At 41.5% G+C, this 27,616-nt stretch overlaps 1 protein-coding gene across 2 annotated transcripts; it reads right to left on the reverse strand.

Moving 5' to 3' along the window:
- Window positions 1-2,239: 2,239 nt before the first annotated feature.
- On the reverse strand, window positions 2,240-27,373 carry ankrd28a (ankyrin repeat domain 28a). Of its 2 annotated transcripts, none has more exons than XM_042506096.2 (29): window positions 27,232-27,373; window positions 18,398-18,481; window positions 16,686-16,764; window positions 14,251-14,321; window positions 13,402-13,602; window positions 13,239-13,326; window positions 12,587-12,729; window positions 11,202-11,309; window positions 11,012-11,116; window positions 10,437-10,515; window positions 10,240-10,354; window positions 9,929-10,011; window positions 9,784-9,847; window positions 9,516-9,584; window positions 9,222-9,362; window positions 9,002-9,113; window positions 8,806-8,832; window positions 7,972-8,046; window positions 7,635-7,836; window positions 7,402-7,489; window positions 7,138-7,255; window positions 6,819-7,038; window positions 6,613-6,700; window positions 6,446-6,529; window positions 5,100-5,248; window positions 4,925-5,007; window positions 4,626-4,708; window positions 4,428-4,519; window positions 2,240-3,561 (listed from the first exon to the last, which is right to left on the reverse strand). In XM_042506096.2, exons 1-29 carry the CDS (start codon window positions 27,256-27,258, stop codon window positions 3,263-3,265), a joined length of 3,177 nt encoding a protein of 1,058 aa, XP_042362030.1. In that variant the 5' UTR covers window positions 27,259-27,373; the 3' UTR covers window positions 2,240-3,262. The 2 variants fall into 2 exon arrangements, with proteins under 2 accessions (XP_042362030.1, XP_042362029.1); XM_042506095.2 differs by lacking the exon at window positions 27,232-27,373 and adding an exon at window positions 20,177-20,353.
- Between the last annotated feature and the right edge of the window lie 243 nt (window positions 27,374-27,616).

A 27,616-nucleotide genomic window follows, 5' to 3' on the forward strand; every position in this document is an offset into this window, starting at 1 on the left:
ACATCAAAATTTGACAGTTTTTTTTGTCATACTATACTTTGGCTTTTTTGGCCAGTTGGCCATGTTGGTTTCTGCTATTTCCTTGATAAAATTCAACGTTTTTTGACATTCTGTACTGTGGCGTTTTTGGACATTTTTTCAACATGCTAAATTATAATGTTTTTGGCCTTTTTTTTGACATTGTATACTATGACATGTTTCGGCAAGGTAACGTGAAATTTTGACATATCAAAACATAGTTGAAAATGACATATTATAGCGTGTAGAGTTAGTAGTAGTTTTTGCCATTGAAAAACTGGACAATCCTGATTATGGAGTCGCCTATTATCAGAGTGGTGGGTGGAAAAGGTGGACAAGGGGATGAAGGCTGTGTGCTGACCGAGTAGGGCCGTGCATGCTCAGTGACGTCAGAGCGGAGCAGACTCACCAGCTGAGGAGGGGCGGTCTGGGCAGGTGAGGGGGCCACCTGTGCAGGCTGCAGGCGAGGGAGTCCACTACAGCGCCTGTCAACAGCTTTGAACAGCAGCCTAGACTCTCCATACGATCTGATCAGCTGAAAAAGGAAGAGGAGGACATCACTGAGCCTGAAAGACGGGAAAAAGACAAAAACTTGTCAGAAAACTGTGTTGTTGACGGTAAAAATGGCTGAGAGAGAACGTTTTGTTCCAGTTGACAGCTTCTTATGCATGAAACCTACCGATGCAGACCCAAAAACTGGGCCAACTGCAATGATCAGATGCCAGTAGGTTTGGGTGGGTGTAACTCATCTCCTTGGCATATTGTTGTGGTAAGGCCATCTCACTGATAACTTAAAATCCAAGCGTCCAATGGCTAAAATCCTCCATCCATAACAAGACATAGTTAAAAACAGCCAACTGTTTGCAAGTTCTAGTTTTAAAAAGACTGAATAAAAAGTCGATTTTCGACAGAGCCTCTGACTCAAGAAGACACAAATGCTACGCACGCGCAATTAATACATTGGAAGACAAAATGACATACAAAATAGAGAAAGAGAGAGAAGACAAAGAGGGAGGAAGAGAGAAGGAGAGAGGGGAGAGATGCACAGCAATAGTGGTAACAATAACAAAACATAACAATAGTGATAGACATAAAATTAATAAAAGCAATTTATGATAGCATGTGATGTTACACGTGAATATTTTAGGTGGCAATAACAGTCACATGTGTACATTAATAGTGGAGGCATGACTAATAATAATGGCAGTACAAGTTGGCGTCGAGCAGGATCACAGCATCAGTGCAACCAAGGCCCACTACACAGGCGCAGCCACAGACAGGACCACAGCAACAGCACAACCATGACCACGATCCAGGCTGAGCCAGAGGTACAGCATCATTGCAGCCACAACGCAAGCACAGCCAAAGGCAGGATCACAGCATTAGCACAGTCAAAGGCAGGATCACAGCATTAGCACAGCCATCACAGCATTAGCACAGCCATCACCACGATCAAGGCGCAGCCAAGATCCAGTTAGTGAGTTAGTGTTATTCAGTAAAAGGACGAGTGTTTGCAGATGAAGAGAGAAGGAAAAAGGAGCTCAGTGTATCATAGAAAGTCCCCCGACAGACTAAATCTAGCCCAACTAGGGGCTAGTCCAAGGCAAGCCTGAGCCAGCCCTAACTATAAGCTTGATCAAAGAGGAAAGTCTTAAGCCTACCCTAAAAAGTGGAGCCTGTGTCTGCCCCCCTGACTGAAACTGGAGGATGGTTCCATAAAAAAGGAACGTGGTAGCTGAAGGCTCTGGCTCCCATTCTACTTTTGGAGACTTTAGGAACCACAAGTAACCCTGCGTTTTCACAGTGCAGTGCTCTTGAAGGATGATAGGGAACTATGACAAGAAGAAGAAGAAAAAGAAGAAGAAGAAAAGGAAGAAAGACAGAGAAGAACAAAAACCATAGGGCTCCAGCATGGCGTGTTGGTGCTTGGAGCCCTAAAGATGAACATTATTGCTGTATTGAAGAAGACTTGAAACTAGCAGCTCAGACCATAAATTCATTGAGAAAATGTTTACTGAGGTAATAAACCAAATAGGAAGTTTGGTCATTTTCTTATCAACTTCTGTACAACTTGGACGACTTTTTGCAACCAGTGGAGTCACCCCCTGCTGACCATTAGAAACAACGCAGCCTGAAGGCACTTCCACATTGGCTTCACTTTTCAGACCCAGGGTGCTACATCCACCTTTCCATACAGTCTATGTTTATATACACACCGCAATAAACCAAAAACAATTCTCTTTATTCGTTCATCACTTTATCTTTACAAACATCGCACCAGAAGCGTTCATCCCCTGACTGAAAGTTGCTTGTTCCTAAAAAGGCAATATTTATTAAATTTCATCTCTCCCACCCACACACACACATACACACACACACAAGCACGCACATACACAGTGTCAGCCACTTTCCCCTGTCTCCAGTACAGTACACGGACATTGAGTAGTTACAGCATTGCAAGTCAAATGTTCCTTAAGCCACTCATTTGGGTCATCAGTTGGACCAATCATACAGTAAAAGGGTCTTACATCCACCTGCTGTCCTAATCAATTCCCATTGATTCAGTCTCCACTTGGAATAAATTCATAGGATTCAATAATGACCTCCTGACCAAGAAAGTGATTCAATAACAATGATGCAGCATTACCAATGTGTGTGAATGACAGTCAACAGTGTCTGCCATAAAAGCTTGAAGAGCTCTGAAAAAAAAATAAAAATTACAGTAGGGAAAACAGTCATCAATCTCCTGGTCCCATTAGATTGTCCCTCTGTTTCTTTCTTTAGAATATCGTGCCAAATAAAAACAGTCCTCTGAGCTTATTTCCAGTAGATGATCATATCGTAATAGTTGAAAGAGAAACGGTGAAAAGACTTAAAACGACTCCATAAAGTATCAGCAAAGAGTAGGAGCTTTTTTTTAAAAAGAAAAACAGCATTGCTTTAAAAAGAAAATGGCCATGTTACTGACCATACAGTGCCGCTGTCTTAGAGAAATGTAGTGTGTGTTCACCTTATTCTATATTTTACTACATTATTTTCCACTCAGCACCTTAAGGAAACAAAAGTGGTTTACCACAAGGGTTATTTTTAGATTGAAAGAAGCTTATCTAAAAATGATCTGCACTCTGGATCTATTTTCTCTGTCTTTCTCTCTTTTAGTTCCTTGTCAGTGATCTATTAAGGCTCCTGAGTGGCTGGCTAGCCTGCCAGTATTGTAGGACTCTTTCCAATAGCAGGCATGTGCTCAGTATGTCTCTGAATCCGAGTCATTCAGTTCATCATCTGCAGTAGCACAGGAAAGCAGGCGCTCCGGTCTGCAATAGGAGGCGTGGTCTGGCCTCAGAGGAGGAGGACTGTCAAAGGCCACGCCTTTGGAGATGTGGTTGTTGGTGGGGTGGTGGTTGATGACTGTCTGGGTAAGAGAATGTGTGGGCAAAGCTGCTATGGTGACCATAGGGGAAGTGGGCATCATGGAGTTGAGGATGAGTGCCAGACAGTCAGCCACATCACGGTTGGGAGCGCAGGCCAGAGCTGGGGTGTAACCTAAGGATGGAGAAGAATGAGCGTAAAAAAATAGAATGAATATAAATGATATTAACTTGCATCCTTGATAAGCCGATCACAAGTGGTCTGCTTAAAGTCTGTCAGTTTGCACTTAGCATTAGGATGTGCTCCATGTGCACAAGTGACCACTTGTGAACAGATCTCACTTCTCAGGGAGTTTCTCCCGCTCTATATGCAAACTACAATTACCGCCTCCAGTTACACAGTTACACTTTACATTCATGTATGCACATACAACCTATAGAATCAGCACAGTTTCAAGGTGGGCAACCAAGATTACTGTGACTGATGTCTAGAGGAAAAAGTCAAAAGATATGGGGAACATAACAAAACATTCAATAATCAAATGAAAAGATTAAATGCGCCTGAAGAAAGGCTCCCAGTGCAAAGAGTGCTTGGTGGTGTAGTGGGATTGACCATGGTGATAAGGTGCCACTGGACTGGTTGGACGTCCTGAGGTTGTGAGTTTGATCCTTATCCAGGGCAGGGGAATTTTTAAGTTCATACCTTTGAGAATCACCTGTTTAATAATAGCACTGTCCTAAAACTGCAGACTTCTTTCATTTTGGTGAGACCACTGTGGTGGCAGAAAACAGGTTAGTACAGCAACACACATACCAGATAGAAAACCTTGTTGCTACCTTGTTCACATATGATGGAGAGAATTATCACTGCTGAGATAATGTTTACAGATTTGTACACTCTGGCTTTAAAGGGGTAAGATCCCATAACCATGTTGCACTCACACCAGTACTTTAAGCTTACCCAAGATACATGTTAATACATTGTGCATGGCCTATAAGTACATGTGAAAAGTGATGAGTGCTCCACAGTAGGAAACTGACCATTCTCATCCACTGCTAAGACACTGGCTCCTTTCCCCAGCAGCTCCTGGACCACCACCGTCAATCCCTTCCTCGCTGCTACGTGCAGGGGCCTAGAAGAAGGTGGACGGAAATATTAAAATAAGTTCAGTCTGAACTTATTTTTTTCACTCCACTGCACAGTTGAGCATCTGCCAGCAGCCTGGGAACACTACGTACGTCTGGAGAGCTGTATTGGTGCAGTTGATGAGGTTCTTGTCGCTGATCTTCTCCAAAATCAACAAGGCACTCGTCTCATGACCCTGAGATGAATGGAGAGCAAAAAAAGTGATCAGCAGTAGAAAAAAAATCGAAAATAAGTGCAACCATAGATGTAATGTGCAATAAGAAAAAAAAAACACTTTGACTCCACAATAAATTAAAAGGATTAAGAAAGAAATTAAGAGACATCACATAAAAGCAAGTCTATAAAAATGGGTTTTAAGAACGTATTTCATGCCCCTGTAAATGGTTGTTACCTTGCTGCAAGCCAGATGTAATGCTGTGTTCCTGTTTGTGTCCTGTACTGTTAAGTCCGCTTTAGCACTGCTCACCAACATCTCTGCACCAACACATGAATGGAGATGGTTACATGTAAAAGGTTTAGAAATCAAAGGCCATTGAGTGCATCATTGTGTCAGCGGGTTTACTGACCCACAGTATTGGTCTGTCCATTTAGAGCTGCCATCATCAGTGGTGTCCTGCGTGTGTGTGTGGCGACTATGTTTGCTTGAGCTCCGTGGCTCAACAGAAGGGAAACACACTCAACGTGATCCGAAAAAGCTGCAGCATGAAGGGGGGTCCTGCATCGACACAAACACAATTGACAATATACCAGAAGTGCTTGTGTTTCTAAACAACTTCACTTTATTCTATGTGTGTGTGTGTGTGTGTGTGTGTGTGTGTGTGTGTTTGTGTCCTTCGAATATCTCAAGAACCATCTGATCTACTTCACATTTGGCATTTGTATTGCTGGGGACCCAAAGTTGTGGACTGACAAATAAAGTTTGAACAAAAAAGCAAACAGTGCTCTGTGGATCAGTGCAGCAGCAGCAGGGGCGCAGCTTAAGTGCTTTGCAAAAACCTGAGCATGTCTATCTGTATTTAAGTGCTGGCAAAGTAGCTTGGCTTATTAAATACATCATCTACTTTACAATCGCTGTGATGCTAACTGAGTCCAGCATCTCTTCACCTGTATCCAAGTTTGCCATATCAACTTAAAACACTAACAACATCACTGCTGGTAAAATACCTCCACTAACTAAATCCATGCTCCGCTTTAGAGCCACTGTGGTAATACACGAATTTGAAAATTAATACATCCACTTAGTGTATTTCATCATTGTTCCTGAGCTACGACTTTAGTGTGTTTTATCAAGGGCAAATTTAGTGATTTGAGGGCCCCACACAAATACCTATAATCTAGTAATGTTGGTAGGCTGTTGGCAGTGGTAGAGAAACCTTTTTTCTGAAGTAAAACTATCAACAATTAATGACAAAACTATTGAACCATACAGCAAAAGTCCTGTATTCACATTTCTACTTAATGTTTCTCTTTCACTCTTCACTTAATCAACACAATATACTTACATTTTCTTAACATCTGTTAATACTGGAGCTTTCCGTTATAATGCTGAATGTTTTACTGGATAACAATGTATCATATTTTAATATTATGTGACTAAAGTCTGAATCTACAATGTAACCAGTAACATGCCCCACTCAGGTATATTTAGTAGTACAAGCAGAAGCATACAATAAATAAGCAGTATACCCAAGTTGCATATATTTTAAGTACTTTGGGAGACTTTCATACATTATTTCAGGGTACACTGATTAAGAACAGCAACAAAACTTAATAGCAATGTTAAGTGTGCAGTTTTTTGTATGAGTGGTTCTCGAGAAAGCTCAAAGCAGCAGTACACAAGCCTAGAAACTGGCACATTCTAAATGTGCACTCTACTAGTTTATAGGAAATGGAGTCTGTTTGCATCTCTCACCTTCCCTTGGAGTCAGTGGTGTTGACGATAGTTGTGCCAAGGGAGTCGATTAGCATCTCCGCCACTCCCTCATTATCGCTCATACTGAAATACACAACAGACAATGTTACATACCCTCAGATCCAGGTCTATCTACAAAAGAACATTTATTAGACATGTTGTCTTACACAGCACAGTGCAGTGGACTGAAAGAGTTGCCCTTAATCTTCTTGAACACCTCCTGGTCTAACAACACCTCCACACAAGCATCATATCCTAAGAGGACAAAGAGAGGATAGAGGTACAAAGGGAGCAACACGCATGATTACCACTTTGCTGTGGCTTCATACAGTACAGACATGTCTCTCAAGTGAGTCATGCTGTGTCCCAGTACCGTTGTAGCAGGCCCAGTGCAGTGGTGTGTAGCCCTGGTTGTCAGTGAGGTGTGTTTGAGTGTGTGAGGTGGTGGTGGCCTGCAGCAGGGCACCCAGGACACCCACGCGGCCACAAGCGGATGCCATGTGAACAGGGGAGCGGCCCTGGATGTCTCTGACACATACACTGGCCCCCCGCTGGAGGAGGGCCTCCACAATTTCCTCCTGGCCTGTCACCGCCTGTGTAAAAAAATTGAAAGTGGTATATAATGATAATAACAAATGTGATTAAAAATTATTGATGAAGTTGTAACGTTAGTTGGTGTGTGAATGTCTCACCCCTCGGTGTAGCGCCGTCCTCCCCCAGCGATCCTGCTTCTCTACACTGGCTCCTTGGCTGAGTAGAGAGTACACACACTCTGTGTGTCCATTCAGCACTGCCAACATCAGAGGAGTCCTGAACACAGTGTGGAAATATGACAGAGTTAGATTTTTATCATTTATTAATGAAACTAAAGTAATGTCCTCAGAGAGAGACATAATAATCTCAGTGAAATCCTCCAACCTAAGCCATTTTGACTATGCACACACATACACACTCACTGTCCATTGGTGTCTTGTACGTCCACATTAATGTGTTGGTCATTGTTGCTCAAGAGCAGGCGCAGGCACTCTGGGTGGCCATTCATAGCTGCAGCAGACCGATACACACACACATGCATGACGTATTTTTATAATGCAACAAAGTCCATTTTAAAGCTTCATTCATGTCATGTGAAGGTTTTACATCACAAACAGATTTCTGTGGTTGTTTGTGTAACTTCCTGTATGTATACCTGCAGCATGTATGGCTGTCTTTTTTTGTGTGTAGTCACGGGTCATGGGTGAGGAGCCATGGTGCAGCAGCAGGGAGACACACTCCTGGTGACCTTTAGAGCAGGCCAGGCTGAGGGGAGTCCGGCCCTCTGGGCTGCAAACATCCACTTCCAGCAGGGAAGATAAGAGAACCTCTAAAGCCCCACAGTGTCCATGGTAAGCCTATCAATGGGAAACACACCAATAACACATTGCTTTTCTGTCTCATGGTAACAGATATGACAGACACAGTGAAGTCCTGTAACTGAGAATAACAAAATGCCAAATACAGACCCACTGACAAATCCTTGAACTCACCGCTAGGTGGAGTGGACTGACTGGGGCCTGGCTCTCTGAGTCACCTAGGATGTCTGTTCCTGATGTCTCCATTAACTAAAATGGAGAAATGGTTCCCATATTACTAATTTCAGATTCAAGGTTTCTCACATGGCACATACTGACTCATTAAAGGGGAACATCACCTTAATTCAGACCGCAATTAAAACATGTTATTTCCATGGCCAATAAAAGTTCAATTGATATTTTTGAACATAAGTCACTTTCTTTCAAAACCAGAGAAGAGAGACTCATACTTGTGATGTCATCTGTCCCACAGAATGTGTGTTTTCTTTTTTTATATGTACCCAAATGAGCTTTTTCTAGTGTAGTGTTAACAGCCCTAAAACAGAAAATGTACCCAAATACTCAGAACATTCCCCTGGCTGCTCTCAGTGTCATCTAGAACATCTTTCACCATTGATCATCTTTGGAGCAGCTACTGACTTGTTACATGACGACATCAGAAATTTGAATTTTAGGTCTAGCTTTGGAATTTGGGATAGAGAACAGAAAAAACAGAAAAAAATGATGGATTTTGAAAATGACTGTAATTCCTCTTTAAAGTTGTACAGGAATTAGACCATGGTCACACTGTTCCATGTGCTCCAAATTTTTGTTGTAAAATATATGTTGACCTCTCAATTATTGTCCAACCAATAAGAAAGGGGAGGATTTACAGTAGCTTAATCTGCCTGCAAGATGATCTAATCACCATTATCCCTATCTGCCAACAGAGGGAGCTACATACAAAGAAACAATCAATACAGTAAGGGCTCATTGTGTTACAGTGGATTGTTGAAATGTTTTTCTTACCACATCAAGGGGTGTCTCACTTGCCATCTGAAAGAAACAAATGAAGACTGTTTATAATACCATGACAAGCATACTTGTTTGGTGTAGTTTTCTCTGCAGCTCTAAAACCTTTTAGCACATGAAAGCGATCAGATTTCTGACTGTCTGTAGGACATGCAACATATTTTCACTCCATGTGGTAGCTAGCTGTACAAACCAGTTCCAGACAGAGTGTGCGTCCGTAGGCTGAGGCATAGTGCACTGCACTGTAACCCTGTTTGTCTCTCACTCCTGGATCAGCATCGTTCCTCAACAAGTACTCCACACACCTAAAAGAGACCAAAGAGAGATTTTTTTCAATGGCTTCAACTGACAGAGAGGATTCTTTGATAATCATAACTATAAACAGTATAAAGTAGGCACACAGTAGAACTTACTTTCCATCGGTGTCAGCTGCAGCAGCGTAGTGCAGAGGACTACAGCCTCTCTGATCCAGCTCATTGATGCTTGCCCCGGAGCCCACCAAGGCAAACACACACTGGTAGTTACAGTTGGCTGATGCATAGTGTAGTGGAGTCCTGTGAGGGTCAGAGAGCTGACTTCAGTTATTATTTATGCCAGTGAGGAGTTCATACTCTCCCACATTTGGACAAAAGTCTATTTTTTGCCTTCAGACCGTATTTTATTTATATTCCTTGCATTTCTAGAATTAAACTACATGCATGGCTCACCTTCCAAAGTTGTCTTTCCTGTTAAAGTCCGCTCCTATGTTTAACAGCAGGTTCAGACACTCCAGGTTCCTGATTGGAGAGACAGCTTTAACAGTGATGTTTTGTTGGCATACCAATCTATTGAAATCATGGATAATATTTCAGTGCATATGAGACGGAGAAAAGAAAAGAAAAAGGGTGAGTGCTGTTAAATAAGGGACAAAGACAAGCATAAAAGAAGCTTAGAAATAAAACAATAGCAAAGCAGCAAGCAGGAATGATGACTGACCCTCCAGCTGCAGCAGCATGTAGACAGGTCCTTCCAAAGTCATCAGCGGTGTCTATGTCAAACCCTGCGAAAAAATGCGATCCGCATCAATTAGGACGTCAACTAGGTGATTCCAGTGACAAGAATGGTGTCAGCATGAATGTACCTGAGGACAGCAGCTTCCTGCAGCAATCTGAGAAGCCGCTGAGAGCTGCCAGGTGTAGAGGGAACATCCCATGAATGCCTCTCCTGAAAACATTTAAGGCAGAGACGACAAGTCATTACAGGAGGGTAAGCTGTGAGAGCATGGGTGCATTTTGATGATTGGAAAAAAAAAGGTGAAAGAATGGTTTATCCTGAGTTTAACCATCTTCAGTTATCACACTGTTACCTTTCAATTTGTGCTTCTTATTTCTAAAGCACAGATTGTATGCAGCGGGATGACAGACAGATGGTTAAATGTCAATTGTTACTAACTTGGCGGTGTTGGCTCCATGTTTGATGAGTGCTGTGATGATGAGCTCATGGCCATGGCGGGCAGAGATGTGAAGGGCAGTGTTTCTGCTCTTGTCCTCACAATCAATATCAGCTCCTACGCAGAAACATAAATAAAGGGTATATTTTGCATTTCCATCAAAACCCTCAGGCATGAAGCACACTGTCGGGGCTCTCACCATTTTGAATGAGGGCCTGAGAGCAGGAGAACCTTCCATGCGTAGCTGCCATGTGGAGAGGAGTCTTACCATCCTTACTCTGGACAGATGGAGGGAGAAAAAGTGGAGAAAGATAGAGAGAAACAGAGAGGTCATGATCAGTATTAATTCCATACAGTATATCATTTAAATGCCAGTGTGGGAAGCTGACTCGACTGTGAATCTAACACTGTAGTGTTAGAAAGCTTAGCATAAACAGAAGCTATCCTAGACCCCCTTGCGGAACGCAAGCACACCCACACACATATTCCCTGAGCAGCTTGCAGCCTCAGGGAGCCACCCCCTTCCCCGTCATCTTCCATATGGCCTGCATCTTGAGGCTGTGGGGAACTATTATCAGTTTCCATCACTGCTAGCAAAGTGTTAACAACACTGCCATTCTCCTAAGTGCAGAGCAGCATACGCATCAGCAAAAACTGTGGACATAGGCTCCTTTGCTTTCTGATGATATGTAAAGGTGATATTAGACACTCAAGTCGATCATAATCTGCTAAACTTTTGTGTTTGTATGAAAGTGTATATGCATATGGACACACCCGCATGTTGATGTGAGCTCCGTGGGCCAACAGCAGCTCCTGGCACAGCGCCCCCTGCCGTGACGAAGAGGCAAAGTGGAGGGCAGAAAAACCCCTCTCATTCACCTGACACGGGATAGCAAACAACACAATTAAACACACATAATTACCATGCACATACTACCTTGCAGAGGCAGACACACAAACGCACCTGATTGACGTTGGCCCCTGCTCCAATGAGCTCACTGACCACCACATCCTGTCCATTGTAACACGCCAAATGGAGTGGAGTGTTGCCATAGCCGTTTATTTCATTGACCTGTGCAAGGAGAGAAGAAATCAATGTATTTCATCGACTTAAGAATAATATCAATAGCATTTGAAAAGCTTGAATATTTACAGATTTATCCTGGTCAAAAGGTCATGGCAAATTATATAAACATTAAAGCTGGAGTACGTAGTTTAATACTGGCTTCACTGGGCAACAATCCCAGAATAAACTTTGAACATAATGTAATTCAAGTGGACTGGGAGAAAACTGGACTTCTGCGCCTCCTTTGGGCTTTCTTTTCAAACTTTAGAGAATCTAGGCTGTTTCCAGAGACTTTGGCCAATCATAGCTCATTTTTAGAAAGAGGGATTTCCTGATGGCTGTTCTGTGAAAGCCTGATACAAAGCAACGAAAAAAAGGCAGATGAACTTATAAAGAATAGTGTCTAAAAGACTCTGATAATACACAAAACTGAAAACTTACTATCAGTAATATTATTATAATAAAACGAAATATTGGCAAAGCCTTTCAGAGATGGACAAAAAATGTTGCTTATAGTTTAGCCTTCTGCTAACAGCTTCTGCTGCAGCTTCAAATTCACATTTATGTAGCTAGCATTAGCGAGAGCCTTAAATCACAGTGTGTCCTTCGTCTCATCTCCCCCTGCTACAGACCTCCTCGCCATGACGAGAGTGGGCAGCAGCTACAGAGACAGACCCCCAGTCAGCTAAGCCAACACCTCAAATCCAGCCAATGCAGTCCCCTGCTACAGGGGTCCGGACAGCCCCGACTACCTGCCAGATCAGCAAATTTGCCCATGCTGTAACACAGGTTGGACTCATGGCTGCTGCTGGCTACCAGCCCGCTGTGACACCTGGTGCTGGGGGTTTGTGCTGGCTGATTCGAGCTACTACAGCAACCAATCGAAGGTCTGTCTCCCAAGCTGCTGCCTGCTCCTTTCCTTGCGAAACAGTCCACAGCTGCAAGAAGCAAGGTGAAGAGGGCATGGGATGGCTAGCTAGTTAATTGTTGTCTCATTTATGGTCTGATAAACAGAGAGAGAGAGTGGGGCAAAAAAGGGCTGAGCAAATGAGCTGTGTGCAGCTCTACCATTAAATAGGATAAAATACATCTGTGTATGGGAAAGGCTGGGTTATTGGTGGGAAAGACAGGCGAGGGAGGAGGGCTACAGGAGGAGCATGTATTTTTTTTTTTTTTTTTAAATCTGCTGTTTTGTTTTGTTTTTTTCTGCCATTTTCAGATTTTTGCCCACCCTAGCTTTAAGGACATTGCTAGTGCATGCATATGTATGTGTCTGTACTGACGTGGACCCCCAGGCTCAGCAGGTAGTGCACTGTGCTGCTCATGCCACTGGAAGCGGCTGCGTGGAGCGGAGTGTAGGCTTTTTTGTCCTTACAGTCAACTTCTGCTCCACTTGCCACCAATAATTTTACCACCTCCAGGTGACCTGAAACAGGGGAGGAAAGGGAAGTGAGGACATGATTCAAATTCAGCTTAGTCAAGACATGTTCATTTCCCCATGTATCATTTATGTAAATGACACTGAGGGAGAGACAGAGACTTTATCTCTCCTGATATAAAAGTGTGTTTGCATAAGAAAGTGCACATTACAAACTGACTTATGATCTCAAACATTACTTGGACAAATTCTGGAGACTGTGGAAACCCTTGCATTCCTTCTTACAGAGGTTCTTACTGGCTAGTCCCTGATAGGCAATGGCTGACTGTTTGACCCCTATGTGCTATGTTATTTATTTATTTCCTGTAATATCTGTTTCCTCTCTTTCTTTTAATTTAATTTTTTTTCTATCATGCAATGTCTGTTTTTGATTTGGGATAGGATTTTTTTGGTTGTGTGTTCTCATTTTTGTCTTTTTCCACTGTTATGCTGTTTAAAAATTCGAAAAATAAAATAATTTTAAAAAATGTAAAAACTTCACATGATAACAATCTCACCCATGTAGGCTGCCCAGTGGATGGCTCTCCTGTCCTTTTTGTCAAATGCATTAATGTTGGCTCCTCTGGACAGCAGCAACTTCACCATCTATCACACAAATGCAAGTTAAATAGATGCTGACATGTATGTGAGTGTCTCTGTGTGAATCTAAAAGACACCCACCTCAACATGTCCACTGAAGGCAGCGTGGTGCAGGGCAGTGCGTCCTGCCCGGTCAGACACGTTGACGTTGCTAAGCAGCGGGACCAAAGCCTCGGCACAGCGGACTGCCTTGTTGCTGGCTGCAACATGGAGCGGTGTCTGCCAGTTCTTGTCACGGGCGTTAACATCTGCACTGTGCTTCAGCAACACTGCCACTGCATCCTGCGTGGAGAGTGAGCATGGGTCAGAGTCTGCAGACAGAGGGTCTATTTTGAAATATACCTCAGTGTACTTACAAAGTACATGCCAATGTGTGCAGGTGGCTATGTGTGGGTGGTTATAAAAGTCTTTGCTATTCTTAGGGGGCTTTTATGCCGACAGTAGTACTGGAAAAAAGCAGCACAGCAAGGGGCTGTGTTAGTGTGGGCACGTTGCCCAGGACCTAGCAGAATACGTAGAGATTTTGAAGGTTTATCAAATACCAACAGACTGCACAGTGGTTTGGGGATTCTGCCCCTTTAAGGCAGGAGTGTACAAATCTGTTAACATTATCTTAGCAGCAATAATTTTCTACATCATATGCCAACAAGGTAGAAAAAATATTTTATATCCAATGTGTGTGTTGCTGCCCTTACTTGGTTTTACTACAACCACAGTGGTCTAACTGAAATAAGAGAAGTCTGCAATCTTATTGCAGTGCTATCGTCAGTCCTAAAAGCCAACTTAGTAGGGTGGATTTTTTGTTATCAAATGGAGGTTGAAATTGTGACGTTCAGTGCATTTTATTGCTTGTGATAGAGACAAACGTAGTCATGTAATTACAGAGTCATCACAATGCATATTAGCATGTGTGTTTGTGTAATGTGTTACCTCACTACAAGAGGCGACAGCTCGGTGAAGAGGAGTCAACCACTTGTTATCTTTGGCATTAACTCTGGCTCCTTGGATGAGAGAAGGGCAGCGAGAGAGAGAGAGAGAGAGAGAGAGAGATATGTCACGCATAGTCAACAGTGGCAGACACAGCTAAAGCAAACATAGTGAAAACCTGTACAAATGTCTGATCACTGAAAGATACATTAAAAGCCAAGATGGCAAATTGAGAGAAAGAATACGAAGAGTAAAAAGCTTAGAGGAGCAATGTGTAGGACTTAGTGGCATCTGGTTGTAAGGATTGCATGTTGGAACCAGCTGAACGTCTCCCATGTGCCAAACGTGAACTCCAGGTTAGAATTCCCTAAGTTCCTTCCCTTTATTTTTCAGGAGGATTTTATCAGAAGTCGCATTATCTACAGAGATCTCTTCCCCTCCAAAACAAACAGGCCAGGTGATTTCAACCGATAAAAACACTGAATAAAGCAGTTTCAAGTTACAAATCTGTGTTTCTCCGATGCTGTTTGGCTTGTTGTAGACTGGCTGGTAACCCAGTGCGTGCTTATGTGTACTCACATTTTAACCTTATGTGTGCTTGCTTTTTTTGCTGATGCAGATGGTCAGGAGGTTTTTATTTGGAACCTAATTATTCGTAAAGGTCTTATCTTCTCCAAAACACTAAATAAATCAGTTTCATGTAAAAAAAAAAAAAAAAAAATTCCTAAAGCAGCTTGTCACAGAGGGGCTGCTACTATGGTAGCTGATCCAAAAATGCAGAGGGCCTATCTAGAGCTGTAATGTGTTTTTTTCATTCTGGGCTACTGTAAAACATGGTGGACTCCATGGACGAGGACCTGCTGCAAACACTCTATTCTCCTTCTGATTGGCTAGTACTCATTGCCTTTGTTGGTTTGACTGGTTAGGGTTAAAAATGTTAGGGTAAGATAATCAAAAGCAGAGTAGGGCAGATCATGCTTTCACTATCCAAAGGAACACAAATTCATCGTTTCGCTCACTACGGCTCATTCTGAGGTAAGAAAAAATATCAATTCTTATTTTCAGGTTATCATACACTTAAGAAAACAAACATATTGCATTATATTCAATTTCTGATAATATATCCCTTTAAATCCTACACACTAGACCTCTAAAGACAAAGTTTTTAAGGCTTTTCATGTGACTTATGGGAGGGGGCTGTTGTGAGCCAACAGGGTTTGTAAGGTATAAAACACCCATCATCCTCTTTGGCACAGCTAGGGGGTTAAAATAGCCCTGAAGCTGCACCTGTTGCCTGCTCTTCACATTATTGGGAAACAGTGAACACAAATACACACACATGCACACACGCCGCTACGCTACTCTTGTGTTAGTGTCTGCCCACCTCCTCATGTGCTCAGCTGACTTCACAGAAAGTCAAGCTGACGTGGACCCTATCAGATGATTGATAAATGACAAAGTCACCAAGAGACGGTGACAGCCAAAGAGCACTGAGCAGAGACACGGGGACGGAAACTACTGAGGGAGCAGGGAACAACGTGTAGGGAAGAATGAAATGAGGAAAAGGCTGTGGCTTTCAAGAGTTTAAGAAAGAATGACCTAGACTTCTACAATTACTACTCAAATCTTCTTCTTCTTCAAACAAGTTGAAAAAAATGACGATAAATTTGTTTTACCTAGATCAGATTTTAAAATAAGGTATCCAAATATACAACTTCAGTATACTTAAAACAATTTAGTGTTTAATGAAAACATATGTAATTACTCTAAGATACTAAGACAGGTAAAATGGCAAAAAATAAAACTATCCGTCTCGAATAATAGATTTTTCATGACTAACAAAAAGTAAGTTGAAAGGATTTAATTTGAGGATACATGACTTGTCCACTCTCTGGTGTATAATTAACCCTTTGAAACCTGAGCAAGTTGGCTCAGTTTCTTTCAAAAACATGTGAAGAAAGTAATGAGCATCTTGACAAAATCATCTGAAAATTAGTAGGAAAGACAAAAATAACATAAATAAAGGAAAATAAAAAACGACTAATTTCTTACAGTTTGTGGGACGTTTCTTACGAGGTTTGCTCCTTGATTTCCCCCCTATGTTTTCTAAAGAAATCTAATGAGTTTGCTTAGTGTTTTCACCTTTAGTGGTTTATATACTTGTGAAAGGCGTCTGAGCACATCCCAAGAAAAGTGATGTTGATACAGTTTTCGAAGGGTTAAAAAATGAATATCTAAAAATGCAAAAACACTAGGTGTAAAATGTGGATTCACAGATGAAAATAGGATTGGATGGACACATACAAGGGTGAATGCAAACAGCCAGTTTGGATGGATGAGTAAGCTTTCAAGGAGATTGCTATTAGAAGGGGATGGATATTAGGTAGAAATTAAATATTGATAGATTGTAGGTAGCAAAGCTGGGCTGCTGTGTTTACCTGAGAGGATGAGCAGTTCAATGATCTCAGCATCTCCCAGGTACGCTGCAGCATGCAGAGGCGTCCTCTTTTCATTGTCCTGAGAAAATACAAGAAAAACACAAATTTAACGTTACTGTCTTGAAGATCTCTGTTTTGTTTTCTTCAGTGGGACCATATGTGGTAGTTACAGTTTGCTTGCTGGCAGACCGCTGATTCATACGAAAACTGGATATTATTTTAATGAACAAGATCAGGACAGTAGAATAAGATGAGGCCTGCAGAGAATGCCAGCTACAGTAATGGTAGGTAACTTCCAAAGTCGAGCAGTCGTTTTCTTTGTTTTATTTGTTTTGTATTTTTTGCTGGTCAGTGTGCTGTGCATTATACTTCTGGGGACATATTGGTGCCCAGATTTTGTGTTGGAGTAAGTGCTCTTGACTTTCACACTACTCTGTGGTACAAGTAGCTGTGGACACACAGGCAGCGGCATGGAGGGAGGCAGAGATTGCACTGTAAGTTAATAAAATGCAGTCTCTGGCTTTTGTTTGATATCTAGAGTCGGCAAAAAATGTTTTTGCACATTTTCAGTCCATCATCAGCGTAATTAGTTTGTTTACCAAATTTCATTAATGATGTTAAAATTTGAAAATAGCACTTGAACAGAAAGTTCCACATCAGCTGCAGCCATCTTCGTTGTTTTTAAAAATGCCTCAATGGCAATCCTGTTTACCAGGCTAGTTTATGCTCACTCAGGGTGTATGAGCCAAAAATTGTCAGTCATCATATTGAATCTGCCTCATAATTCATAAACAGAGCTGATTTGCCTGCTCAGGGCCAGGTATGCTTGGAAACTGTTTGAACAGGAGGGGGAGCAGACACATATAGCACAGCAAATAAAGCATAAGCTTGCAGATTTTTCTGGATCCAAGGCTAGTGTATTATTTTTGTTTTTCACACGAAAATAATCCTCAAGACACATACTCACACAAACATACATCACGATGGGTCGAAGGCATACATGAATTGCCCCGACCAAAATCTATGGACCTCACACTGTTGCAGACCACAAGAAACATGACACGAGAGCCACAAGGAGCAAAATGTCCATCATGTGTTCACTTGTATTTTTCACTTTGCTCCATCACTTCAACACACCCTCCTGCTGCCCACCTCCCTCTCTCTTTCAGTGCAGTTGTGAGAGAGCAATCCAATATCAACAGAGTGGGGCTATAAACAAAGGTCATGTGACTGCAATAGGCCTGGGCCAGTGTTGCTGACTCCAAAAGACTCAGTGTGATGACCCCAGCACTATGAAGCCACAGAAAGAGAGAGAAACAAAGACTGTGAAAACAGAATGTGGTGTAAACTGAGGAAATATATTTAGAAAGACCCAAGACAGACAAAAAAAAAGTAGAGAGATCAGGTAAAGGTTATATCACTAAACCCAAGGAGAGGGTAGTGTTATGAGCAGGTCATGTGTTGTGCCTTGATCAACAGCAATAAAAAAGCTGCCTGATGGCACTCTGACTCAGTCAATCAATCAATTGTAGCCTGCCTGCTTTCTGCTGCTCTTCTTGGTATTTTTAAAGTTGTGGTGTACGTGTGGAAGACAAATACACACAGGTGCAATCAGATAAAAACATACACATAAACACACATATAATACAATCTTATATATATATATATATATGGAGAAAATAAGGGGGAAAAGCAAGAATAGTATGACTTACCTGAATGTTAACATCCTCTTTCTTGAATATGAGGGAGCGAACTTCATCTGGGTCCACGTTGAAGATGGCTCTTAACAGAGACGGCTACAGAGACAAGGAAAGGACAAAGATATGTTGATGTACACTTCAGCATACTCAATTTGCAAAGCAGTAATTTCTATGCTGACAACTGTGTTATCATTGAGAGTTATGCGGGTTACAAATGGGAGAGTCTCACACACAGACACTATAATCCTGAGCTGGGAGAGAGCCATAGGTCACAAATGGCTGTGTATCGTCAATTTATGACAATAGCAGCTGCATCACATTAACACACACACACATGCGCACCATTACGTAAATGTTTGAGTCTGTGAGGAGTTAAGGTTGTACGCTCTTGAAACGTGGTGCGAGGCCATCAGATAAGAAGGTAAGCATGTGCTTAGAAGATATGACAAATTTTCCCAGAAGGAGGAAGCTGCAAATGAATGACAGATATATGAGAACACCCAGAACCCCTCTTTATTACAATTTTCACTGCAGTATCATCGATGTATGTCCGTTTGCATGAAGGTAAACAGCTGGCACAAGCATGAGAGCATGGTGCCTGACACTGAGTGGGATTTGTGAGGTGTTGCTCAGCAGTCATCATTAACATTCAAGAGGTTATGGTAAGCAACGCAAGAGCACAAGAGTCCATTCAAATTAAAGGTTAAGGGAAGTAAAAGTATTTTAAGTTCACAATTCAATTCTAGATACTGGGTGTAGAATACTGTACCCTTGTGATGTTTTTATAGCCTATTTATGGTCAATTTATTGTTTAAAATTTTATCCTGGATAACAACAGAGAACCTTGAACCTTGAACTTTTTTGTGTAGTTATTGAAAAACTAAAAGTAAGTAGCACATTCACCATTGCACAGTCTTAAGCGCTGCAAACTTATGCAGTGTTATACTTTATACCTCAGTGGAATTTCAGAAAGGTATGGAAATATGAAATATTACATACTGCCTAAGCCAACTGCCATTGTCTCCAATACAATTCCTCAAGTACCTAAAGTCTGTGAAAGTACTGTTGTTCTGATCACATTTTGTCAAACATACACCTTTGTCCCCAGCAAGGGCTGCCAAGTTATACTGAACGTACCATATGGATATGCTCCTCACTCTCAGCCTATCTCAGTTTTCCCGATCCCTCTCTTATTTCATCCCAACTAAAAATAAGTGGAACTGTCAGGCATGTCAGCATCTGTCTCATGCCTATTACGCCGGTGACCACTGCAACTATGTCAGAGACTGGAGAAGGTAGACACAGACTAACAGCACGAACACTGTCATTAGAGCCGGCACAGCCTCCCTGGCTTTACCCGTTCTTCATGTTAACTTCAAAGAGCATCTCTTGTAGGATGAAAAGACTTACTACCATAATTCAATAGCAGGCTTGCCCTTCATACAGCCATCACTGGAGAGTACAAAAGGCTCAGGCTTTGCTGATAATCTATACAAACCAGCAGTCATCTCACATGGCAAGCTATATTGGTGATTGTGTTTGATGCTATATTTAGCACAGGATGACAAGTGTTGGCAGTGCATTGTAGTCTCATGCAAAGGGATGTATTACTACACATATCGGCACAGGTTTAAACTAAAGGCTATGTATGTCAAGTGCACTGGTCTGTTTAAAACCCAGGTGAATGCTATCATCCACACAAAACAACTACATATTACCCTTAAACATGGCAGCTAAATCAGCAAACTCTAATCCAACCAATGAAGAACAAAACAGACATACTCGTCTCACCTTGTCCTCCTGAGCAGCAGCCCTTCGAGAGGCATGATGGGATCTGCGGTCTGGGGATGATTTGGGCCGGGGAGGTGGGAGCGAAGAGGAGGGCTCATCCTCCTCCACCTCCTCCAGCACCACGATACACACACGACTAGCCCGCTCTGACCGCATCAGGAACAAACACTCACATACAAGCTAACACAATCACTCATACACACTCTCTCTCTCACACACACTCATAAATACACAGTGTTCCCTCTTACATACGGGCGCAATTCAGCAGCACAACGGTCAGCAATAAATCCCATAAACAGAGTGATTTCCTTGTAAACAAACGCTGCACATCTTCATGTATAATCCAACGTGAAATCCAGCCTTGTCCTCTATCTGTCACTGCCGCTTTGCTGCATGTCTCCTCCTCTCTCTAGCCAATACTCACACTCTGTGAGCAGCAGTAGCGGAGACAGCAGGGAATTCCTCTGCGTAATGGTGGCAGTAAGCAGCATGCGGCAGAATGAGCTTGGGCTGCCTAGCAGCGCACAGGAAGCTACATATCCTCACTGCTGTGCTGCAGCCAGGAACACACACACAAACACATGTCAGATGCAAACACACGCACAGAGACCCTGTGATTAGCGCAGACGGGCCCGCAGCAGCCCATGTATGTGTGGGCATGCGTCGCTCGTTTCAGGCAGACTGCTGAAGCCAGCTCTTTGAAAAGAGGAGACAGAGAGAGAGAGAGAGAGAGGGAGGGAGAGGGAGAGGAGGGGGAGGGGAGAGAGAGAAAGTGAATGGAAAAGGGAGGGGAGTAGGAACAGAAGAGGAGAGAGAGAGAAAGAGATAGAGAGAATCATTGTAGGCTGATACCTGGAGCACTACAAAACACAAAGAAGCCTGGAGATGAATGGAGCAAAGGACAAAGAGGGGACGAGGGACAGCAACGGGTGCAAACTAGCTACAGAAAGTTCACCAGGAAGCAAAATACATAATGTTTTGTTAGTAGGTCAATTGCTAGACAGTGCCAATCCACAACCCCCCTGTGAGTTCATTTAAGTGTAATAAGGAAAGTGTAAGTAGAGTGCTGATGCTACAGTAGAGAATGATGATGTAGCACAATTGATTCTTTACTTAAGCCCTGCTACATTCAGCAACATAGTAGGACTGAGCGATATGGAAAAAAATCAAACATCACAATATTTTTGACCAGATAAATATTACGAGGATATTGTAAATTTAACTGTTGGACTTTTGATGCTTTTACAAAATAATAAAACAAAGTGAGATTTATATTAAATAATCATTAGTAATCTTTTTTTCTGTGCAGTGTACTTCTGGGAATGTTTCGGTCCCCAGATTTTGCTGCATTTTGCTCTTGACTTTCACGCTACTCTTTGCAGTTGCAGACATGCAGGCAGCGGCACGGAGGTACAGAGAGGCCACACCATTTGATACCATAAGAAGCAGTGAATTTACAGCTCACAGCAAGTTAGCAGGAAATAGTCTCAGGTTTTTATATGATATCTAGGGTCTGCAAAAATTGTTGATGCACATTTGCTCATTATGTTGTTTGCACTGTTGTGTCGTTAGTGCCGTTTGCTTGTTTACTATATTACGTGACTGCAACACTGAATATTATGCAGATCCTGTTCAGACTTCAAAACTTTGCATGAAAAAAACAAAACAAATGGTTGAATATTTATATTATACCGCCAAATCCAATGCAACTGGCATAATTCTGAGTTTGGTACAGCCCTATATATAATAACTATGTGGGTAAAGGTGAAGCTGTAACAGTCTGGTAAGTTCAGAAAATTGCCCTGCGATAGTCTGTTGACCTGTCCTGGGTGTACCCTGCTGACCGCGCAATGACAGCTGGGATAGGTTCCAGCCCCCCGCGACCCTTACGAGGACAAGCTGTGACAGACAAGGAATGAATGAATGAATGATACTCAGAAAAATGCATCACTTTACTGTAATGCAGCCTTTAAAACCAGGAAAAGACAACAGTTACAATATTAAAATTAAAAGATTTTGTCAATCAATATAATATTCTGCCCTGCAACCTATGCCATGTTGTTTGTTAAGAGTTTTAAAGTGACTGGATATAGTGCAGCAATAGCTCAGTCCATAGGAATTTGGCTTGGGAACTGGAGAGTTGCTGGTTTGAGACCCCATCTGGACCAAGTATGAAGCGTAAACTGGTAGCTGGTAGCAGGTCTGTGTGTATAACAGAGTGAAAAAATTGAATTTCCCCACCAGGGATTAATAAAGTATATAAATAAAATGAATATCTGAATGCTTAGTACTGTATTATTACTTTCTGATCTTGTTTTATGGATTTAGTGCTAATCCATTCAACAAATCTCTGATCTTTGATATTGCACATTAAAGTAATTGTGTGAAGTACTCAATCTCCTCATATTCCATTAAATGGCCAAAGTTGAAGCAATCTAAAAAGCTATAACCTACAGCAAAAAGGAAACCATGTGCAAAACAGCACTGTTGTTTTTAGAATATGCTAAATATGATTTTTTGTGGTCTTCATAAAGTTGGCGCCAAAACAGAAGTGGCTGTTCTTTCTAAATGTGAGATAATAAAAGAAAATGGATACCAGATCAGTGCGTGTGTGTACGTGTGTGTGTATCCTAGTGTCCTATTTGGTGTATTGGTGGCATAGCTTCAAAAGTCCCCATCTCCTCATTATGAAACTGGAACAAACTGGCTTTGCCAGAGAATGTGAGGGTAGCTAACAAGACCAGTCTGTACGTGCATTTCTGTGTGTGGGTCTCAGTCTCCTTCATATTCAACACAGATCCGAAAAAGAGCAATCTTGCCAAGCCACACAACCCCATTAACTCAGAGGGAGGGACGGACAGAGCGAGGGAGGGAGAGCGAATGAGAGAAAGCGATTCAGTTGGATGGAGAGTCTTTCTGCAGGCCAAAATTTTGAATCTAATGGGCTTACCATTTATAAACTTAATATAAAACACAGCCTAACAATCCTTCTGCTCCTACAGCCACAGAGTTGACATTAAAGATTTGCCTCAAAGGCACAAACAAACAATGATGTTTGGGAAGCAAAGTATATAAACAAACAACCAATGTTTTGTCTATTTTACTTGCTAGCACTGGGAACTCTCAGAAACATAGCCCAAAGATGTTTATAGAGCACATTTGTTGCCATTTGCCAAAAGGAAATGAGACTTTGTGTGAACTGTGTGTGTATTTACGTGCATTTCAAGTTGTAAACAGGACTCAGGCACGTGGTCCAACAAAGCAAACATGTGGAATAGGCAGACATACCTTTACACACAGTACAGATTGATTAAAACAAGCAGAGCATGCCTAACACAAGCAGCATGACAACACAAACTGAAAAATCCACTTTGTGATGTGCTTTCATGAGGCAGACAGAGCTCAAATGTCTGCTCCATTAATGCTGAGCTGGTGCTTCCACCCACAGCAATGGGACACTAGAGAAGGTGAACCAGATCTCACCACAACAACAAGAAGATGCAGTCACAATAGAAACACACATACCCACAAATAAAATTTCACTTCAACCGCTAAGCTTTACTTCATGTGAGAGAACGCGCATGTGTAAGTAAAAGTACGCAGCTTGCACTGACCTCTGCTCTAACCCTGCAACAGGATGCACTGTGTGTAATATAATCCCAGCTCAGAAACACAAAGGCCAGCAAGTGTGAGTCTCTCTGTGTGTGTGTGTGTGTATGTGTGTGTGTGTGTTTTGGAACACATTCTCACACAGACAGCGGCAATGATGATACTCACATCTAGAGATTTTAAAGCATTTAAAATCAAGACAGGGTGATTTGTACCTCAGATTTGTTGTTCTGACATTACATGTATGGTACACACAGCACAACACGCCGTCAATTAAATACTCTAACAGACTGGCAAACAGAGGAAGAGTCATTAACATTACACGGTTCTGATATAGAAGTAAAACAAGGCACCAAAATGCACACTGATAAGCAATCGACAGTAATATTCCTTTCAGACTGTGGAAAAGCTCATGTTGACTCTTTTGATAAAGGTGATACTTTTCCTTTGGCTTTTGTCATATCCAAACAATGTACTATAGTCAGTTTATTTGGATATTGTATGGGATTTGTTGTTATCTTTGATTAATATTTTAAATACATTTTTGTGATGTCTGATGACCAATGTTGGTTTGGCAGTGTTGATCTTAACCCTTTAAAACCTAGGCAAACTGGCTTCAAAAACATGGGCAGAAGGCAATGAGCAACGAAAGAAAAAATTATCCAAAAAATTGCAAGAAATTGGTCAAATGTACAAGAAAACAAGAAAATTACCTGAAAATAGGTTTTTAAAAAAAGAGAATTACAAAAAAAAGTAAAAATTCTGAACAATTTATTTAATGGAAAAGTCGGACAGTGAACAGTTAGGAGCTTAAAGCAATTATTCTGAATGTAAACTGTACATATTTCACTTGTGCACGAGATGTTACATGATGTCGAGAGGGACTTTGGCCAACAGCCATAAACAGCGTATTGCTGATGTATGCATTGTGGACACATCTGAAAAGCCCCAAGCAAGCTAAATCAAACAAAACATCAATACACTCTCTTGTATGCTTGAGCGTGTGTTTTCATTTAGTTTTTTCTCTGAAATACCTCTAGCATCTCTCTCTTCAGGCAGGACCATAGCCTCGTGAGGACACTCTGCATGCTACAAAGCTCCAGGATGCCCTCTAGAGGACAGACTTTGCCACAAGTGACACTCATGTCCCTCTGAGTGGGACTATTTTAGTCCATTTGTCCAGTTCTCTGTCAGCAAGCACTACAGAGAACAATGGAGAATAGAGAGGGGGATCTAATCACACACACTCTTCCGTTTTTGCGTGCCTGTCCGGAAGACTGGTCAGGCGGGGACAAGCCACAGAGCTGCATCATCAATGAACCACTTTGACTTTGACATTCGTTTTTTTTTTTTTTGGTAAACTACACATTTACCAAACGTTATATTATCATAACCTTTGAAGCCAATTCTGAACCAGCACTTAATAACATTTCTGTCTCTAAGAATGGAGTTTATGTTCTTTTCTTTTCTAGCTGACATTGTTTCATAAATTATGTTAAAGTTGTCATCTTTCAATTTTGTCAAACATATCTCTCTGTACGATGTACTGTTATAGGTCAAATGTGATTAATAAAAAAAAGATTGAAGCACTTGTTTGCCATACTTCAATGAGTGCGACTAATGGTTGTTTTCATTCAACCAAATTCAATTTATCTGATTATTTGTTATCAAATTTATCAATGAATCATTTAGTCTATAATATTAACAATTTGTGTTAAATGCAACAAATGACAAATGCATATCACAAGTTACCAAAGTCCAAAGTAGCTTTACATTGCAAGTTTTGACCAACTAAAAGTCATAAAACAATTGCACTAATTTTACAATGACATAAAAAGAAGAACAGAAAGCAAAACATCATGTTTAAATAGCTTTTTTTAAAGGGATTTTTAATTGATAATGTCAATAATTTAATAATGATAAAAATGCTAATTTTCTATTGACTGATATGTTGCCTAAGTAACTGTTCTCATAAATTACTCCAATCTACCCATCAAGCACATACACACTAACTACTTCTGACTAACATACAGTCGTGTTAAGTAACCAAACAATAATACCTTGTTACAGTACTCAATTATTTTTGGGAGTATTTTGGGCTTTACTTGAGTTTTTAAATTTCTTTTGAGTTTTACTTTTACTCTTAGTTACTTACTACAAAATTGGGACGGGCTGGAGGAACAAAGGAAGGCAGGGAATGACTGATGAATAAGGGAATGGGAGAGAACAAAAAAAACAACCTTTTTCTTCACGTGTACTATTTTTTACAGTGGTGTATGTTATGAATAAGTTTGCTTTTTTATTACCAGAATTTACTTGTACTTTTTCTTTCAATAACTTACGACATTTAATATCCTAAATCACTTTTGACAATTAAATACAATCAATATCAGATTCGTAAAGACATTTACTCAAGTAATATTCTAAAAGGGGACTTTAACTTCTTCTAAAGTCATTTTCTGGTAAGATATTTTTACTTTACTCAAGTATGACTTTCAGGTACTACCCCCTGCCAAAATGATAACAATAAGATAAAATGCACCTTTTTGGTACCGGTGCATACCTCCACTAAAATGCCTTGAGCATCACTGCCGTCAAGTCCCAACATTGGTCATAACAAATGATTTAAGCTTGTGGAAAGTGTCTAATTCATGCACACAGCTGGAGACTTTTGAACCAGAACCACCTGCTATTTTGGTCTGACAGCCTCTCTTATCTGGAGCAACAGGTGACTGCCCACAGCTGCCCCGGAGAAAATGTGCAGGGAGCTGAAATAGACAGCTGACAAAGCAAACACCCTGGGTAGAAAAACGGCCCGCAGTCTGTTAAATCGGAAATATGCTATCTAATTTACGATAATACGTTTCACCGACTGAACGAACCTAATGTCGGAGTGGCCCAATACTTTTAATTGCAGTTCAAGTTGCTAACTAGCATTAGCCGGAGCAAGAGAGTTAGCCACCCTTTTAACCTCGTAGCTACCCAGCTGTGTTCACCAGTCCATCAACACCAGAAACGACAACAAGCAGCAACAGTCATAAACACCGACACACACGGCCACGTTAACAGTACGGTGACATGAAAGTGAGCCATTATTCGAGCTAAGTTACTGCAAGGCAACGGGTGACATGACGTTAAGAAGGTTAACTGGTTTTCAGTTAACTGGTGACCGCTAGCTAACGTTAGCTAACTTAACATGCCAGTTAACTGTACGGACGATAGCAACATTAGCTCACCAACAGACATTTATTCTTGACGTTTCATTCACCAGACTAGTTTGGGTCACTGTGAATAAACAAATGCTAATAAAGTTGAGCTGAAATGAACAATCAATGTGACATAAGGTTGACTAACGTTACACATACACACTCCATCAAACTAACGTTGATCAGTTTTGATCAAGAGCTACGACTTAACTTGAATGTTAGCTGTTCAGATAACGTTACCTGGTCTTGTATCTTCAACACAGCCATGTTCCCCGAGAAGAGCCAAGCGGAGGCAGCAACTCGCCCGGGAGTTACTGCAAATTAACCGGGGGGAAACGTGGATGAGGACAGACTCTCCGGAGCGGAGTCAAGCGGCTTCCCCCCTCTTCCTTCCTGCCGTGGTCTCTCACCACATCATGATGGGACAGAAGGCACAAAACGGGAGAGTTGGGACCAGAAGACAGCAGCCACAACGTAAAGACAGCAAACGCACCTTCAGCCCAGAGCCACTGACTGGCCGGAGGGACGGAAGTCCATTCAACAGGAATAAAAGCAAGTCCCTAAATTCCAAACATTGACTTTTAATCACTCACTGTATTATTTTACATTGACTTAAATGGTACTT

Source organism: Plectropomus leopardus, chromosome 17, assembly GCF_026936395.1.
Source record: "Plectropomus leopardus strain MGB_pleo_1.0 chromosome 17, ASM2693639v1, whole genome shotgun sequence".
NCBI classification, from domain to species: Eukaryota; Metazoa; Chordata; class Actinopteri; order Perciformes; family Serranidae; genus Plectropomus; species Plectropomus leopardus.

Coding starts and splice junctions, on each gene's coding strand:
- ankrd28a (XM_042506095.2), bottom strand. CDS start 20,332: ATGCGGTCAGAGCGGGCTAGTCGTGTGTGTATCGTGGTGCTGGAGGAG. Junction 16,765..18,397: donor AAGAGGATGTTAACATTCAG/GTAAGTCATACT, acceptor GTATTTTCTCAG/GACAATGAAAAGAGGACGCC. Junction 10,355..10,436: donor TCAGGCCCTCATTCAAAATG/GTGAGAGCCCCG, acceptor GTTTCTGCGTAG/GAGCTGATATTGATTGTGAG.